Source organism: Adiantum capillus-veneris, unplaced genomic scaffold, assembly GCF_014529385.1.
Source record: "Adiantum capillus-veneris isolate H3 unplaced genomic scaffold, ASM1452938v2 Hic_scaffold_809, whole genome shotgun sequence".
In the NCBI taxonomy this organism is placed as follows: domain Eukaryota; kingdom Viridiplantae; phylum Streptophyta; class Polypodiopsida; order Polypodiales; family Pteridaceae; genus Adiantum; species Adiantum capillus-veneris.
The window spans coordinates 1-17,146 of NW_028221792.1; the positions used below are offsets into that span (position 1 = coordinate 1).

At 42.2% G+C, this 17,146-nt stretch overlaps 2 protein-coding genes and 2 pseudogenes across 2 annotated transcripts; 2 read left to right on the plus strand and 2 right to left on the minus strand.

Annotated features, from left to right (window-relative positions):
• The first annotated feature begins 1,817 nt into the window (after positions 1 to 1,817).
• LOC147416565 (uncharacterized) lies at positions 1,818 to 3,456 on the plus strand (annotated as a pseudogene).
• A 1,020-nt stretch (positions 3,457 to 4,476) lies between these two features.
• On the plus strand, positions 4,477 to 5,106 carry LOC147416566 (uncharacterized; annotated as a pseudogene).
• A 1,686-nt stretch (positions 5,107 to 6,792) lies between these two features.
• On the minus strand, positions 6,793 to 11,547 carry LOC147416567 (uncharacterized). The gene is made up of 7 exons (XM_086508254.1): positions 11,470 to 11,547; positions 8,514 to 8,730; positions 8,105 to 8,417; positions 7,857 to 7,965; positions 7,426 to 7,484; positions 7,135 to 7,163; positions 6,793 to 6,854 (listed from the first exon to the last, which is right to left on the minus strand). Exons 1-7 carry the CDS (start codon positions 11,545 to 11,547, stop codon positions 6,793 to 6,795), a joined length of 867 nt encoding a protein of 288 aa, XP_086364380.1.
• Positions 11,548 to 12,310: 763 nt separating this feature from the next.
• LOC147416568 (uncharacterized) lies at positions 12,311 to 13,016 on the minus strand. The gene is made up of 3 exons (XM_086508255.1): positions 12,900 to 13,016; positions 12,508 to 12,813; positions 12,311 to 12,322 (listed from the first exon to the last, which is right to left on the minus strand). The coding sequence occupies exons 1-3, from the start codon at positions 13,014 to 13,016 to the stop codon at positions 12,311 to 12,313; spliced, it is 435 nt and encodes a 144-aa protein (XP_086364381.1).
• Between the last annotated feature and the right edge of the window lie 4,130 nt (positions 13,017 to 17,146).

A 17,146-nucleotide genomic window follows, 5' to 3' on the forward strand; every position in this document is an offset into this window, starting at 1 on the left:
TTCTGGGAACAAAAGGTTGTGATCAAGTTACTAAACAACTTCCAATGGATGAAATACAATCGTTTGATTTGAGATTCAAAAACATGTTTGCTAGGGGCTTTTTAATTCTTTGCCTTCTTCGTATCACTTGTGCTGACATTTTTCTCCATTGCTTTCAATTTAATACTGCAGACATAAGAACTAGATGTTCAGTTAAAATAAATAAACACCTTTTCAAAATATTAGAAAAAACAATCACTAAGAAAGCAATCAACTCTACACAATATGAGATTTGCAATGCACTCTAGTCAATTCCACATATCGACCACATATGTTCTGAGAGAACATACACATTGAGGTGCGCTCTCTACATGGCATTATGGAAACAAAAATAATATGAAATTGTCAATGCAATTATAAATACAATGATTGGTTATATATCCTCTACCATTTGAAAACAATAAGACACAACTATTTTCACATGCTACAAAGAATCATCAACATTTACATTGAAATGATGATAATGATGAAAGAAATAATGTCGATGATTGACCATCTCATGCACTAACAATCTTTTAAATATAATACATAATTCACTCCTATATAAACCAATGCATAAAACAGGCAATGAAATATTCAATACAATTACACAATTGAGGACTACTTGTACCAATCAAGGATTGTAGCCCCGTTATGCACCCAATTCAATATATAAAAGCTAATTTCACCCAATTAAGGATTATAGCTCTCATATTGTGCAGTGGAAATGTATATCAATTCAAATCTATGATGGTGAAAAATGCAAGACTTCGAGGATCTTTATATACCCAGTACACTAGTACAAGGCATCCGAGACCCTTGACTATCAACTCATTATTTAAATATGCTCATCTTCTAAAACCAACTACAGCCCTTTTATGGACCAATGGCTTCGTCACAATGAGCATGACTCTCAAATTCTCAATTGTTTCGGTTTAGTAACTTTATGTTCGGTGAAGGATTTAAATATTTTTAGAAGTGGTTACCGAATTAAGAATCACGTTCGGCCCAAGAAAAGGACCTGTGACTCTGTAACCTTAGGTCAATTCACAAGGAGATGACTATACCCAGCGCTCGGATATACTCCCCAAGGATTTGCCTAGTTAAAATGCCAAAGTAAGAAGAGGTTTACTATATACAGTCTAGCCCGCCGGGCTTTCCCAATTTCCCAGCGGGCCCGCCGGTAAATCTCCTTTAACCCGACGGGCCGAGAAAATGAAAAAGCCGACAGGCCTACCGGCTCTATTGGTTTTTACAGGTCACCATCAAGATCATGTTAACAATTAACGTGATCACGTGATTTTTTTGTGTAAATACTAGAGTTATTAACGTAATCACACGATCGTGATTACGTCAATGAAATCCCTGACTCCTACTTCTGGTGCAAGACCACCTCCTTCCTTGTTGCAGAATATGGGGATGGATGCAAAGTGTGCCTATCAAAGAGAGGGTTGTCCAGTAAGTCTACTGATGCTCCTCAATAATAGCCATTAAGTTTTAGGGTTTGGGAGGGGACCATCTGGGTGCTTGTTTAGGGTCTGAGAAAGAACAGAAAAAAGTGCCTTTGACGAGGCTACACACAATGGAGTCTATGGGCATGTCAACTAGGTTCTATTTTGATCTTTTTGTCTACAAATGTCTCTCCCTTGTGTGTGCGTTGCAATAAGCATCTAATGTCTCCACTATTTTGCATGTCTCTTTGTCTACCAAAGTCTCACTAATTTGTGCATGTTTAATATCAGCAAGTTGGGTTAGTTGGGCTGCCTGCAAGGGGTTAAAATTGTCAGCCTTGGATTGTTATGCTCTTGCGGGTGCATCAAGCCAACAATGCAGCCAATATTTTGTTTAAAGATTACCTTGGTTTTGCGACTACTACGGAGGGCGAATCAAGTGATGATGATCTGGATCAATATGGATTTTGGAACACCATACTCCTTGGGATGAGATGGATGTTTGTATGGATCCATTGCCTGCTGTTGAGGACTTGGGGGATTCCTTAGATGCATTACAATAATTATCAAACACATTCTTCTCATTTGATGAGAAGATGTACTCCTTAATGGTGAATAATTTGGCTGGGACAGTCACAATGTCACTTTCAATTCTAAAAGCACATGATGTGACAGGGATGATGAATCTAAGAGGTGGAATAGAATGAGAGATGATCTCTCCCTTTGCCCAATTGCCACCTCACAACAACTCTAATTGTAGCTAAAATCATCAGGCCTAAAAATCACATATATAGAAGATTGGGCGCGCATTGTACATGCAGCCATTGTCCTCAAGGCATGAAAAACACTTGGGAGTGGTTGCCACTATTAACGTAATCAAGACCAAATGGTGCATTGACATGAGAAAACATGGGATATCTCATGACTACATAAGAGATTCGGTAATTGCATGTGGTTGTTTGTTGGAAGAGAACCTATCTCCCATGATGTCTCCTCTTGGCTGCTTGTAGCTGGTCTACTACTACTTCAAGCACATCAATTGAGACAACCCTATCCCAAGTGGAGCCACAATTAGCAAACATCATGATAAAGCATCAGACAAGGCTTGTCTTGGTCAGATCAACAAAGAAGCATGGATTAAGCAAGTGGGTGCAAGAATACATGTGTCATCGATGGGGTAGCGTTCAACGAAAAGGTGCACACAAGCGACGAGATCGAAAATCCAAAAGGTGCGGATGTGGATTCAAGGGGTGGTCCAACACTTTGAAGAATTTGATAAGGTGATTATCAAAGTCCAAGGTACTCACGAGGGACATGTACCTGGATCTCGTGCAGACCTTTATCACCTGCCAGTGCATCCATTTGTAATTGCATGTTGCACAAAGGACATGTTTGATATAGGCACTTGCTGGCATGTTGCAAAAATATCAAAGTAAAAGGAACACCTTCACATGGATCATGTATCTAGACTTGATCGTGTGATCTATCGGTTCTTCATGATACAGAAAGAAGTGCGAATGTTGCTACACCGGATGCACACACAAGGTATTTCACTCTCTCCCAAAGCATCTCAAGGGTTGAACCATATTTTTACAAGTAATTCTTTGCAGATCTATATTATGTTGCATCTCTTGGCCTCACTGTAGGAGAATATGCAGAGCATGATTGGCATGATTGGACTGCAATGCTCTTCGCTTGCAAGATTTGAAGAAGGTACCATTGAGAGCTCAACCTCTGGTCACATTTTGCATGCTTTTTTTTTCATGGGCATGCGCTTGCTTGTAGGTCATATTTGTCCAACCATACAACCCGAGGGCAGATGATGCATGCGAGAGACCGTTTATTCTTGTCATTCAAGATGAGGACATGCTTGAAATTGCTATTTGTTTCTCTCATCATAACTCTTGGGCAATGGATAGCACATTCAAAAAAAATGTCTTTGGGTTACCACTTTATGTTGCAGTCTTGCCCAACCAAATTGGTGTAGGGATGCCAATATGGCTGATGTTATGCACGAGCGATGTGGCCACTAATCATGAAAAACTGGCTTTGGAGTTGACCTTCAAGCTGGTCTTTGCAAGGCTAGGAAAATTTCATCCTGCAGCTATTGTCATTGACAAGAATCAGCAAGAGCTGGAAGCAATTCTTAAGGTGGTCAATGTGGATCCTCATTGCTGGAGACAAGATGAAGCCGGCAACCCAAAACAAGTTGCATGCCATGTGTTACTATGCTGGTTCCATGTCAAGAAGGCATGGGTGGAGAACTTATTGCCGCAGGTATGAAGTTGTTGTAGTTGTTGCATAGCTTTCCGTTCCTTTGGTGTGTCAAGGGATGCTATCAATATTAATAACCAACTTGTTGGAATCATTTCATAGGTCCCTAAGGACAAGCAAGCTGATGTCTATAATCACTTATTAAATCTAATGCAAGCACCAACTGAGGAGATTTTTAATCTGGAATATAGACAGTTTCTGGATACATATTCAATGCATGAAAATATCCAGCGTTACGTGACAAATGGTTGGTGTGGTAGCACATGCATGTGGCGGACAAGGTGGCCAAAGTTTGGGCGTCTATTTGTACATGGGAATGTGGACACTACAAACCTGGTTGAACTATTATGGCAATATATCAAGTATACTTTGCTTGATGCGAAGATAAATAGATAGGTACTTGTCCTTTTGCATGCATTTGTGGGTGATTCATTGCATGGAATCTACATCGGAGGAACCTTGCTTGAGTTCTTTGAGCAAAAGCAAGAGATTGGTAAGAGTCGATTGGTTTTGGAGTTTGTAACTAGTATCGTATTCTATTGTATATGCCAACTCCTAAGTTCTTGTGTTTAAACAAGTGGCAGCTGATTCCGGGTGTTTTAATTGAGTTGGGTCAAGCAAGCAGCACACATCTGGATTAGCAGCTGGTGAGGCAATTCTGAAAAGTTTTGAGGCTGATCCTACCACCCTTCAAGTGATAGAGGAAAGCACTTTGCTGTTTCAAATTCTTAGCATGTCATCTCCTTCCCAATGGTATCATGTGAGCGTCCAATCCAGCTATTGTGATTGTCCTGACTGGGGTTCAGAATGCAAGCATTAGTATGGAATCCGACTAATAGTTCAAAAGCACTTTCCTCAACTTCTATGTATTTTCCCAGTTCTTGATAGCATACATGCCTTCAACCATGTGGTTTGGAGGCCAATGCTCAAGCAAGGGAGCAAGATGCAATGATGGGGGACCAAAATTCAATGGGGGACCAAGATATGTCAAGCCAGATACCCACCATGGCGCCGGAAAGTGTAGCCATTATTGATAACCAAATTCTTGGATGCATCTTAGACTTGAAAGGACTTTTACAAAGCTTTGAAGAACAAGTTAGGGCAGTGTGATAGTGATCTAAAATTGATCCTCTTTAATTATTTGTGCAACTCAAGGGATTGCCTCTCCACTCTGATTGTCCCAAAGTGCATCGACTTGCCAGCAATAGGCTCAATTAGACAGATCCAAGCACATGTAACACAAACTCGGCTTGGTCATGGTGCGGCATGAGAAGCCGATGGATGTGGAGCTGAAGCTGGGCTGGTCTCAGTTGTCCCTCCAAAGGCCTCAACAACTGGCGTTTTAAGACGCAAACATCAGTGAGGGAGGATCCGAGTACGCTTCAAAAAGAGACGTAAAGTGTTCTGCTTCCATTGTTGTAGCAAAGTCTTTTGCTTGATCCAAGAGAAAGCCACTCATGTCATACATGCCATGCTCTCTTACCCTTGACACTTGAGCAAGCCCCGAATGGTTCAGAGTCTCCTCTTCTAAATCAACATGTTACTCTCTTCAATGATGTCATTCAGAGGGGGAAAGTGGTTAGATGTGTACATGGAGATCTTGGTACAGAGGAGAGGAGGTTTACGATTCAATGTGGGGACGAGTCAATACTTGATGGGGTCCTTGCATCCCAGCAACGAATGGTTCTCATAACATGAGAAGAAGCGAGGCAGCTGCGCTCTTTGCCCTTCGAAAATATTGCTATTGGATAACAAAGTGGTGGTTTACGCCGTCGAGCCAAGATTGTAAGTGGCTCTTCATAATGCGTATTTGTATTAATACTACTTTGACTGGGAGTTTTAGTGATGTAGTGCTGTCTTAGATGGTCATTGCTAGGCAGTCCTACTGGATGTTGATAGTTTTTGTCTTCCCTTTTCTTCGGACATGCAAGGATTGCTTACATACCAAATTGGTGGACAACAAAGAATGCAGTAATTTTTGGATCAATATTTGGAGCTTTTAATGTCTGGTCATTTATTGCATTGATGTTTGCATCGATATCTGTAGCTTTGGAGACCTTCTTACATACCAAACTTCTGGGCAAATGAGCATCGATTTGGAGGTTGCATCGATTTTTGGGTTGATATTTGTAGCTTTCAATGCCTGGTCACTTATTGCATCGATTTTTGGATCGATGTCTATAGCTTTTAAGGCCTACTTATATACTAAACTTTTGGGAAAATAATAGTGTTGTGTCTAAGGTTGAAGTAGCGGAGATGGGTTTGGAGGTTGACATCAAATTGCAATTATTGCATAGATTTTTGGGTTGATATTTGTAGCTTTCAATGCATGCTTATGTACCAAACTTTTGGGCAAATGAATAGTGTTGTGTCTAAGGCTGAAGCAAAGGGGATGGTTTTGGAGGTTGAACATTAATTTTGGCATTGATTTTTGGTTGTTATTTGTAGATTTGAATGCCAGTTCTCTTATTGCATCGATTTTTGGATCGATCTCACTGAAGATTTCAAGGTGTGCGTACCATGCCTGGTCATGTATTGCATCAATTTTCACATCTACATCTCTTAGCTTCGGAGGCTGTACCAAACCATTGGGCAAGTGAGTAGTGTTATGTCAAATTGATCCATCATGTCTCAATGTCTCATGCATCGAGGAGTCAAGGTTATGTTGGTGACAATAGCTGTAAACAAGTTCGAATACACCATGGTCAAGTTTCGGTGACCATAGCCAATGACAAGGGCTGACGCCATGTTGGCTGTAATGGTTATAACCTATAAACGTGGAGAGTGACCAAATCCCTAACTCTATCTATTGAGAATACTTGCATAAGAGACTTAAGACTTGAACTAAAGAATGCAAAAACCATAACCATTGACTAGAGAAATGATGATCATAACCAATATATTGAGACTTAGCAACCTTAACTAGAAGATGGCGATGGTCGCAACTTCACTTGCTGAGAACACAACCGCATGCTATAACCTTGTTACATACCAAAGCCCTAACCAACAAATTCAAAGGCCAGGACTTCAACACATTTCAGTTTTACCTTTACAGAATGCATTCGCAAACCATAACCTTCAAAGCATAGCCATAACCAACAAAGCCGGGCACTGTGAATTGAAATAAAAAGTTTTTAACCAGGAAATGACCTTGGTCAAGGCACAGTTCACGTAATCGATGACCATATTTGAGATATAATGCTAGAGACAGCACAAATGATCATAACCAGCATATAACTAGAAAAATTAAATGGGCTCATAATGAGGCAACAATGGCCATAACTTGTGAGTTCGAAGATGGAGACGGTTGCAACTTCACTTGCGGAGAACACAACCGCATGCCATAACCAACAGATTCAAAGGCCAGGACTTCAACACATTTCAGTTTTACCTTTACAGAATGCATTCGCAAACCATAACCTTCAAAGCATAGCCATAATCAACAAAGCCGGGCACTGTGAATTGAAATAAAAAGTTACAACCAATGGTGCTAAAACAAGAAGATCACAATTGTGAATAAGAGTATTTATTCTTGAAGCATTGCATGGTGTCTTTCTTCGATGTGACCAATAGTGGCCAAAAACATAATACCATTTCTGACAAGTCAAGGCTAGCAAACTGTGTTGAGAGAAATTTCTCGAGAAGGTGGACATTGTGTACCATAAGCATCAACAAAGCAAACCTTCTTAAGAATAGAAGGCGGCAAAACATGTTACATCCACCTGCATGCAAACAACAACCCTGGAGATAATTAGAAGAACAATTTGCCAGCAAAGAGAGAGAGACATAGAGAGGAACCTTACTGGCCAAACAAGTCTATTGTCCGAGAGGTAGCCTCTCCATGCAATATAGCATTGACTAGGGGCTGATCTACATTCGTGGACAGTTTGAATCTTGCGGGATTGAATGTGATGCTATCATTAGAAGCAATCCTAAAACACCAGCATGCAAGACTTAGAATAATGTGAATTAGTACCGACACTCTTTAAAAATGCAAAGCTGGGATATGAAATCAACTGGCTTTCGCAATATTGGTCCGTGTGGTGACCACCCTACCGCCCCCTCCTAAGAAACTAATACTCGGACATTCTTGATGGTGAATTTAAGAGATACATGGGTCTCATGGCTCGGTGATGAGACATCGATAACCACACTTGTCTTTGTAGATGACCGAATTGGCAACTTTTGCCGATGTTCCATTATGAGTCCCTGCACAAAGTTCCTGGAACGATTAGCCCAACAAAAAAACACAGCCATAATCAACCCATTGAATAAAAGCACAGCCACAATCAGTGACAACCTCAAGATCCATCAAAAACACACAGCCATAATTAGTGACAACCCAGAAAACCGGCAAAAACACAGCCATAATCAGCTTTACCTCATTTTGGGAAACACCAATGTTCAATGTCATGGAAGAAAATCTATCAAAGGTGTCCACAATGTGCTCATTGTTGGGTTCATCACATTGGTGACCTTCAGCCTCAACCATTGAAAGATTCTTGGCATCATCACAGGGCGGCATCTCGTACAGTGGTGTATCTCCAAGACCATACTGGGAGCTAGAGCTAGTAGACCCGCTACTAGTTGCAGCCTCACCTTCCTTCGCCTTGGACCCTTCTCCCTCCAAGACCCCTCCATCTTCCTTTTTCTCTTCTTGTAGATTGTCCTCTCCTGGCTCATTTGGGATCTCATCATCACCAAGGTCATCTCCCTTTTTCTCTCATTGGAGATTGTCCTCTCCTGGCTCATTTGGGATCTCATCGTCACCAGGGGTTCCTTCCTTTTTCTCTCCTTGGAGATTGTCCTCTGCCTGCTCATTTGGGATCTCATCATCACCAAAGTCATCTTCCCAAAACACATCCTCATTGTGCTCTTCTTCACCGGTTTCATTCCCCTTCTCACCTTGCATATCATTGTTTTCCTTTTCTTCCTCAATGTCATCCATCATCACATTCAGCCAGGGTGGCGACACCTTGACTCGCCTCTGCATCAAGACCAAGCACAAAAGAATGGGGTCAACACATTAAGAAAAAAATCAAACTCCAGAAAAACAATGCTTTAGATTAATCATGAAGTGAGATGTCCAGCTTCTACAAGACCAGACATAGACAAACTTCAACAACGCATTATAACCAAACAACAATTGGACATGTAGAATCCTCGTCATGCACATGTGCATCAAGACTAAACATAGACAAGCTGCATCAACGCACTAAAACTTGATAAACCATATAGCGGGATGCACGGGTTCTTTTTTATTATGGCATGCATGTAAATCCTCATCATGCACCTCTGCATCAAGACCAGACATAGTTAAATGGAATCAGCGCATTAAAATCAAACAAAAACCTGATAAACGTAATGCAATAAATCGGCCATGGAGCGGGATGCACCTGTTCTTTTTTATTATGGCGTGCATGTAAAATCCTCATCCTGCACCTTTGCATGCATACCAAACATAGACAAATGGAATCCGCGCGTTGAAAACACAGACATAACAAAAATGCTGAAAAGTAAATTTGAACCTAAAAAGTAAACTCGGACACATGTAAGGGTTCGCCTTTTTTTTTTTTGTGCGTCACTTCGAAACAAGGGCCAAGCTTGGCACCTAGGACAATCGAGGAAGAGTGTAGATAAACAATGGAAACTCAAACTATACGTGAACATGGTTTACTTGGACCACCTCTCCTATTGTGTCCTCAACCAGCTTGAGGCTAGCCTTAAGACCCTCATGACTAAACCATCCTTAAGACCCTCTTGACTAAACCGACACGGGGCCATGGGATCGATGGCGGACGACAGATGGTGTGGATCTTGAGGAGATCCGACGATAAGTCAAAAATTGAGAGCTAGCTCCCAGACGGGCCGTGGCAGCCTATCCCCTAATCGGATTCACGTGTGCATTTCGTTGAAATGTAGGTGTGTTTACATCTACTTATGCTTGTCTGAGATTACTCTCTGGGGATGTCCGAGTTTACAAAACTTGTATGAATTTACTTCCCAAAAATTTGAGAGCTAGTCCCCTCCCAGACGGGAGCATGGCAGCCAATCCCCTAAGCGGATTCGCGTGTGTATTTCGTTGAAACGTAGGTGTGTTTACATCTACTTATGCTTGTCTGAGATTACTCTCTGGGGATATCCGAGCTTACAAAACTCACACGGAAGCCAATCCCCTAACTGGTTTTGCATGTGCATTTCGTTGAAATGTAGGTGTGTTTACATCTACTTATGCTTGATATGAGTTTTGTAAACTCGGACATCCCCAGAGAGTAATCTCATGCAAGCATAAGTAGATGTAAACACACCTATGTTTCAACGAAATGCACACGCGAATCCGATTAGGGGATTGGCTGCCACGGCTCCTGTCTGGGTTCAAATCCAAGACAAAACCCACCACCAACTTTTTGTTTGTCATCGGATCTCCTTGAGATCCATGCTGTCCACCGTCTCACTGTTGCTCCTCTAAGATCAAGAAGGCTGCCCCTTATCCAAAGGCCAAATGCTCATTCTTGATGGTGACAGGCTGATGTCAACACACAACCCGATTGCCATGAAACCTACAACCCAAAGTTCCCTGTGGCAAAAAAGGTGGCTCTTGGTAAACTAGGACAAGTATAAATGAACAAGGACAACTCTAAGTATACTTGAACCATAACTCGCCGATTTCAAGGTACACCCCAATGACATCTTTGGTTGTCAGTCCTCGATTTCATGGCCATCAAGTGCTGGGTTTCATGGTCATCGAGGTCCCCATGGCCAAAAGGGTGAAGATTGGTAAACCAGGACCTAGGACAATCAATGAAAAACATAGATAAACAAGGACAGAGTATACTTGAACCATGAAGGCACACAACATATAGTTGCATGGGTGGATGGGGATGGCATGAGAAGAGACTGGCTACTGCCATCATAGTGTGAGAGCTCAGTATAATGAGCTTGGGCTTGAGGGTATGGGCTGAAGTTGCATGCATTGAACCTTTGGTGGATGAAGCTTCAGAGAAGTCCTCTACTTGCTCATTTTCTGAGGACAATCTTTCTCTAGATGTCCATATTTGTGTCAAAATTTGCATTAAAATTAAGCATGAGGATTGCTCTTACAGCCATGATGTTGTCGCTAACAACCACCATGATTGAAGTTTGAATGGTAATAGGGAGGGAGTGTACTGGTGTTGAAGGAGCCTTGGTGTTTGGAGGTATTGCTGTGAGGCTTGGTCGTCTTTGCGGTTGGTGGCAAGTGCCACTGGTTGGGCTCTCGTAGATTGAACGCAGAGAGCTTCTCCTTGATGGCTTTTGGCCACCAAGGGTTGCACTTGTAGGTCCACACTATGTGGTGATGAATGCCTACCAAGAGGATAGAAGGGCTACCATCAAAATAATGGTTTGTAATGTCTCAGGGATAGCCAATCCCCAGATAATGACCTCATCAAGAAGAACCTGCCAAGCATCCATACACTTGGCAATGCTTTGTCCTTCTTGCATGTTGGTGTTCACCAATCTCTTGATCAAGGAATCTTAGTCAACTAAGTTGGTATGCTCATATATCTTGTGAAAGAAAGAACATATAGCTTATGCCGACTTCAAAGACCGCACCATTGGCACTCGTCAATCTCCGCAATGGAGGATGATCACATAGACTCCACTTACACAAGACTTGGACCTAGAGTCGAGACAACATCCCATAGTAGAAGCTCCTTGACGCAAAGCTCGTCTTCAACCCTCATACTTGATAGTCATTACCATTAAGTTTGTCTATGGTTTGATGTCTAGCTTTAAGAGAAGGGGTAGAAGAGATCTCTGCCATGCCGTCAGGTTTCGGATACCTTGGAAGAGAGGAACAAGCAGTAAGACAAATGTCGCTAAGAGGGATTTTTCTTATGCCTTGGAAGAGAGGAGCAAGCAGCAAGACGAATGTCTCTAAGAGGGATTAAGGATTAAGGATCTAGTTGCTTGCAAGCTTGAGTGAGCTATTAAGCTAATAGGGGCTCAGATACCATGTAGGAAAAACCAAAACAAACACTAAAACAATTTAAGTTAATGACTAATGTGCGTAATGAATAGAAAAGAGTACTCAGCTAAATGTATTACCTCGATTGCACAATAACATGGTGAATTGATACAAGACTTGTTTATATACATGAATGGGAGTTCATTGTGCATGATAGCTAGAGCTAACTAGGGCTGCAATGTAGGAGCTAATGTAGGAAGGTAATTGGCCACTAATTTAGGGGTGATTGACGAGAGAAAATAGGACCTACTTTAGGTAAGAAGTGGGATGGCACTCCCAATTACAAAGAAAGACAACGTCCATGAAACTTATAACTTTCTCACATGCTTGATGAAGCTTCAAAACATGCAAGGAACTTAAACATTCTCACAAGAAAATGGAGCAACACTTGGACGATGGTGGGTGGGTAAAATAGGCCCATAGTAACAAACAAGTGGGAGGAAAGACCTAGTGGCCATGAAAGCTACAACCAGCTAACATGCTTCATGGAGCTTCAAATCATACAAGAAATGTAAGTTAAATTGTAGCATCCATAAGCATAGAAACACTTTGAACATGCTCACAAGATGCCCTTCAAAACATAAAAGCTGTGAAATTACCTAACCTTTGAGACTTAAATGCTTGTCATAGCAACCATAAGTAAACAAGGAACTTAACCATGCTAACATGATAAAACTTCAAACATACAAGGGACCTAAACAACATACATAGGCATGGAGGAAAGAAGTCACTTAACCAGTTAATTAACCAGCTTACATGCACATCATAGCCTTCGTCGATACGTTTTTGAATGCGTGCAAGGCGCAATTGAGCTGATGCATGGTAGGCAATCATGCACTCCTTCACAATATTCTCCACAAATTGCTCCTTTGGCACGGTTCTAAACTCTAGTCTGAGCTTGTTGCATTTCTCAATTGCTCGAAGACGATGAAGATCCTCATCCTTTTTTACATTTATTGCGAACTTCCTCAAAATGTCCTCAAACCGATTCTTTGCCAACTTCTGCCATTCAGCTTTCTCTACTCTCGACCTTGGTGCCTTGGCTCTTGAGGGAAATTCAGCCTGGAAGAACGACCCGAATTTCGTACTGGGATGTGTATGTCAAGGCCATGTTCTCTCTTGAGATGCCTCTCCATTCTCCACCTCACCAACTCAAAGAGAAACCGTCCAGGGCATTCATCACTTGCATGACATTGCCGGGCAAGCTTCCCATCGGGCAAGAACACCTCCACATATGGCATCAACCCGGACGACATGAACTGCATGCTACTACCCTCAATCTCCTTGTCATCTTCTTTGCATTCACCAAGCTGGTCTGCTTTGATTTTTGTATCATTCGGCTGCCCCACCTTCAACTTGGTGTCACCTACCTTGTTAGACAAGGGGAACTAGAACCTAGGAGTCCACCTCCCAACCCCCCACTATATAGCATGGATCCTAGCCCTTTGCCCTAGTTGGACTCCCTTTACACACTGCCTACCCCGGCCTTGCCCTTGTTTAGTCCGGCCTTGCCGTTGTCCTGACATTACTCCCTCCCTTAAAGAAGAGTTTTCATCCTCAAAAACAAAAGTGGGAAACTTCTTCTTAAGAACACTAATGTTTTCCCAAGTGGCACCTTCCTCAGATCGATATTTCCACTTGATTAAGGCTTGTTGACGTACATGAAGTCGTGTATGTAACTCAGGGATACGTCCAGCTTACTACTCCCACTGCAAATGCAATGTCTGGGCGAGTAGCAATCATTGCATACATCAAACTACCCACTGCAGACGCATATGGAACGTGAGTATATGCCTCAAAGCCAAAGACTCTGAGATGCTTGTATGAGGGCATTTTGCCTGACCATACCATCTCTGGCACTGAATCCTTCTGCAAAACCTTGCTAGGAGATCTATTTACAAGATGAACAGCTGTTGATACAGCTTCAGCCCAAAACCCATTTGGCAGCTGTGCATTAGACAACATACTTCTGACCTTCTCTTGTATGGTCCTATTCATCCTCTCAGCAACACCATTTTGAGGAGGATTGTAAGGAGCAGTAAGTTCACGTTTTATATCTTTTGACTCACAAAAGTCCTGAAAGGCCTTTGAAACATACTCTCCACCATTGTCAGTGCGTAAGCATTTAAGCTTCTTGCCACTCTGATTCTCCACAAGTGTCACAAACGTTTTGAAAACACTAAATGCTTCATCCTTGTGCTTGAGAAAGTAAACCCATACTTTCCTCGAGTAATCATCTATAAATGTCATAAAGTAAGAAGCTCCCCCTAGAGATAGGTTAGGCATAGGTCCACACAAATTACTATGAACAAGTGCCAACTGTGTATCTCTTCTACTGCTTCTATGCTTATGTGGCTGCTGTGTTTGCTTACCATACAGACAATGTTCACAGAATTCAAAATCATTAAATGAAAAGCCAGGCAAATAACCTGAACGAGACAAGATTTCCATTCCCTTCTTGGACATATGTCCTAACCGGCTATGCCACAAAGAAACGTTCGGTTGCTCGGTTACATTGATTACATTTTTAGAGACATTTGATACATAAATCATGTAAAGTCCTCCAGACTTTACTCCATGTGCTACTGTCATAGAACCCTTGGATATCTTCCACATGTTCTCTCCAAAAGTGGTGACGTAGCCAGCATCATCAAGTAAACCTGTGCTGATCAAGCTCTTTGTAATTGCGGGAACATGTCTCACATTCTTCAGCGTGAAAGAAGAGCCATTCTGAAACTTCAATTGAACATCTCCAACACCTAAGATCTCACATGTCTGCCCATTGCCTAGCCGAACATGATCTTTAGTGGTCACATAAGAGGTAAACCACTCCTTGTTTGGAGACACATGAAGTGATGCCCTTGAGTCTATAATCCAGTCACTCAATGCATTTCCATCAGATGCTATAAGAAGAGATGAGTCCATTGTATTCTTCAAGAAGTAGATGTCTCCTGACACTAGATTGTCATCCTCTGCAACAGTGTTTGTCACATTTATTTCTTGAATCTTCAATGAGTACTTGTTCTTCTCACCATGGTCTTCAGCTTTCTCTTTGCCTTTTTCTGCTTTCCATTCTCCGCAGTCTCTTTTCATGTGACCCTTCTTGCCACAATGGTAGAATTCTATGTCACTCTTGCCTTTAGCACTGCGGGACTTGCTACGAGACTGATTCCTCTTTCCACCTTTGTACTTTTCTTTGGTCCTTCCCCTGAAAACTAAGGCTGTTCCTTTGCCTTTGTCCATTGTCTTTCTATTGGTTTCTTCAGTGAGCAGACTTCCTTCTACACCTGCTATGTTTAAACCATATGGAGGTGCAGAATTACTCAAAGATGTGCGAAAAGTGTCCCAACTTTCCGGCAATGTGATCAACAGGAACATAGCTCTAATAGGTTCATCAAACTTGACACCTTGAGCTGACAATTGACTGTAGATTGTGTTGAATTCATTCAGATGATTGGACATAGGTGTCCCTTCTTTCATCTTCAAGTCAACAAGCTTCTTAAGCCAGTATACCTGTGAAGCTGCACTCTGCTTTTCATAAAGATCACTCAGCTTTAACCATGCTTGATAAGCCGACATCTCGTCTGCTACATTGAAGTAAACGCTTTCTGCCAAAGTCAGCATAATGGTAGAAAGTGCCAATTCATCCATTTCGCTCCATTCATCTTCGTCCATATCTTCTGGTTTTATCCCCTTGAGCTTTATAGGTTTTATCTGCTTCTTTTGTACCAACACGTGCCAAATATGCTTCTTCCACAATGGGAAATTGGTTCCATCCAGCTTCTTGATATTGTAAAGAGTAGTGTCCTGTGATCCAGCCATAGCTACGCTTCACAGTAGTTTACTTTCCTAGGAAAAATTCGGCAGAGTTTCCCCTATAAACTGACCTCTGAACCAATATCAACCTGTCAAATGAACCAAGAAAGCTTCACATTCTGCAGAAATTTCGGCAGAGTCTCCTTTGTAAAATGGCTCTGGTGTACTCAAAAACAGCTCAAAAAACCACTATCTCTCTAACACTGTAAGCTGTGGGTAAACCTGTCCTGCACCTGTACTGTCTCTCACTATCCTATCACTGTCCTGTAAGCATAGACTGCGACAATGCCTCAACAGCAGTAAAGCAAAGATGCAATCCCAACTGTCTAACTCACAATCAATACATCCTAGTTGCCTATCTAAGGGTGCTCGAGGGATCGCTCCAAGACCTGTATCACCGAAAGGATCTCAACATTCGAGAATCCCCCAGCTCAATAAAACCTCACTCGACCCTCAACAAAGGCTCCAGTAAATCTGACAGTACATAGACTTTCCACAAAGTCATACATCCACAAATTTCCCACTATATGCTGTAACCGCTGCGGCGGTTGTTTACTGTGTGACTCACAGCCAGCAAACCCTCAACAGACATACATCATCTCTGACAATACATCCCATGTGGAAGTACCTGCAATGTCAGGATGAAATCTGGAATATCAAGCAGCAAACACAAGCTACCTGATGAACTAGTGGATGTCCCCTAAAGTGTGTGTGTAGATGCGCTCATGTCGTATGTGACACGCCTCCAAGAACTGTGAGCCGTCCTTCGATGTGTAGACAACCACAAATCAACACTCTGGGAGTGCCGATATACTCAGAACCTGCAGTCGTAGGTCGAAACCCCAAATTTGCAGAGTCGGATCTGCACCCGCTGAGACCACGTAGTCGAAAATGGCCTGCGTAGAACTTTGTCGAAGTCAAACGGTGGCCGAGATGACCTCAGAATGAAATTCTGAGAACACCTAGCCCTTCGGGCTGTCCTACAAGATTTGGGGCCGTGTCTTCGCCTGTCGAATCACTCCAATCTGAGCAGGTGACTCTGGCTACCTGCAAATGCTGCCACGAGCCTCGATTTGAGCTCTGATACCAGTTGAAGGAGTACGAGCAGAAGTGTGACGCGAGAGAGAGTGTGAGAAGAAGAGCACGACGATATGGTGAACTCGCTCTACTGTAATGTGTAGATCATAGTGAGTTCTTATTAGGTTTTTACAAAAGAATATGTGTACATACCTAGCGGCCCGCCCACTTACCTGGGCGACCACATTGGGCTTTATACCCCAACACCTAGGAATTCCAATTGGTGGTTCGTATCTGAGATCTAACAATGACTCTTAGTTAGCGTGTGTGGCTCCCCTCCTCCAATTTCTAGCTGAGAGTTAGAGCACCTTGGCTCATGCTGACCCCCAAACAAAACATGTAGTAAAAGACTCTTAAAAAGTTTTCACTATTCTTTTTGAGAGATAGGAAAGAGAGAGAGAAAATGCTTGACTGAGGAACTTTCCTTAAGTTACTACCTTCTATATACCGCGCCCATGTTTGTGTACATCTTATGTGTAGCATGCAGGTTATCCTTTAAGCA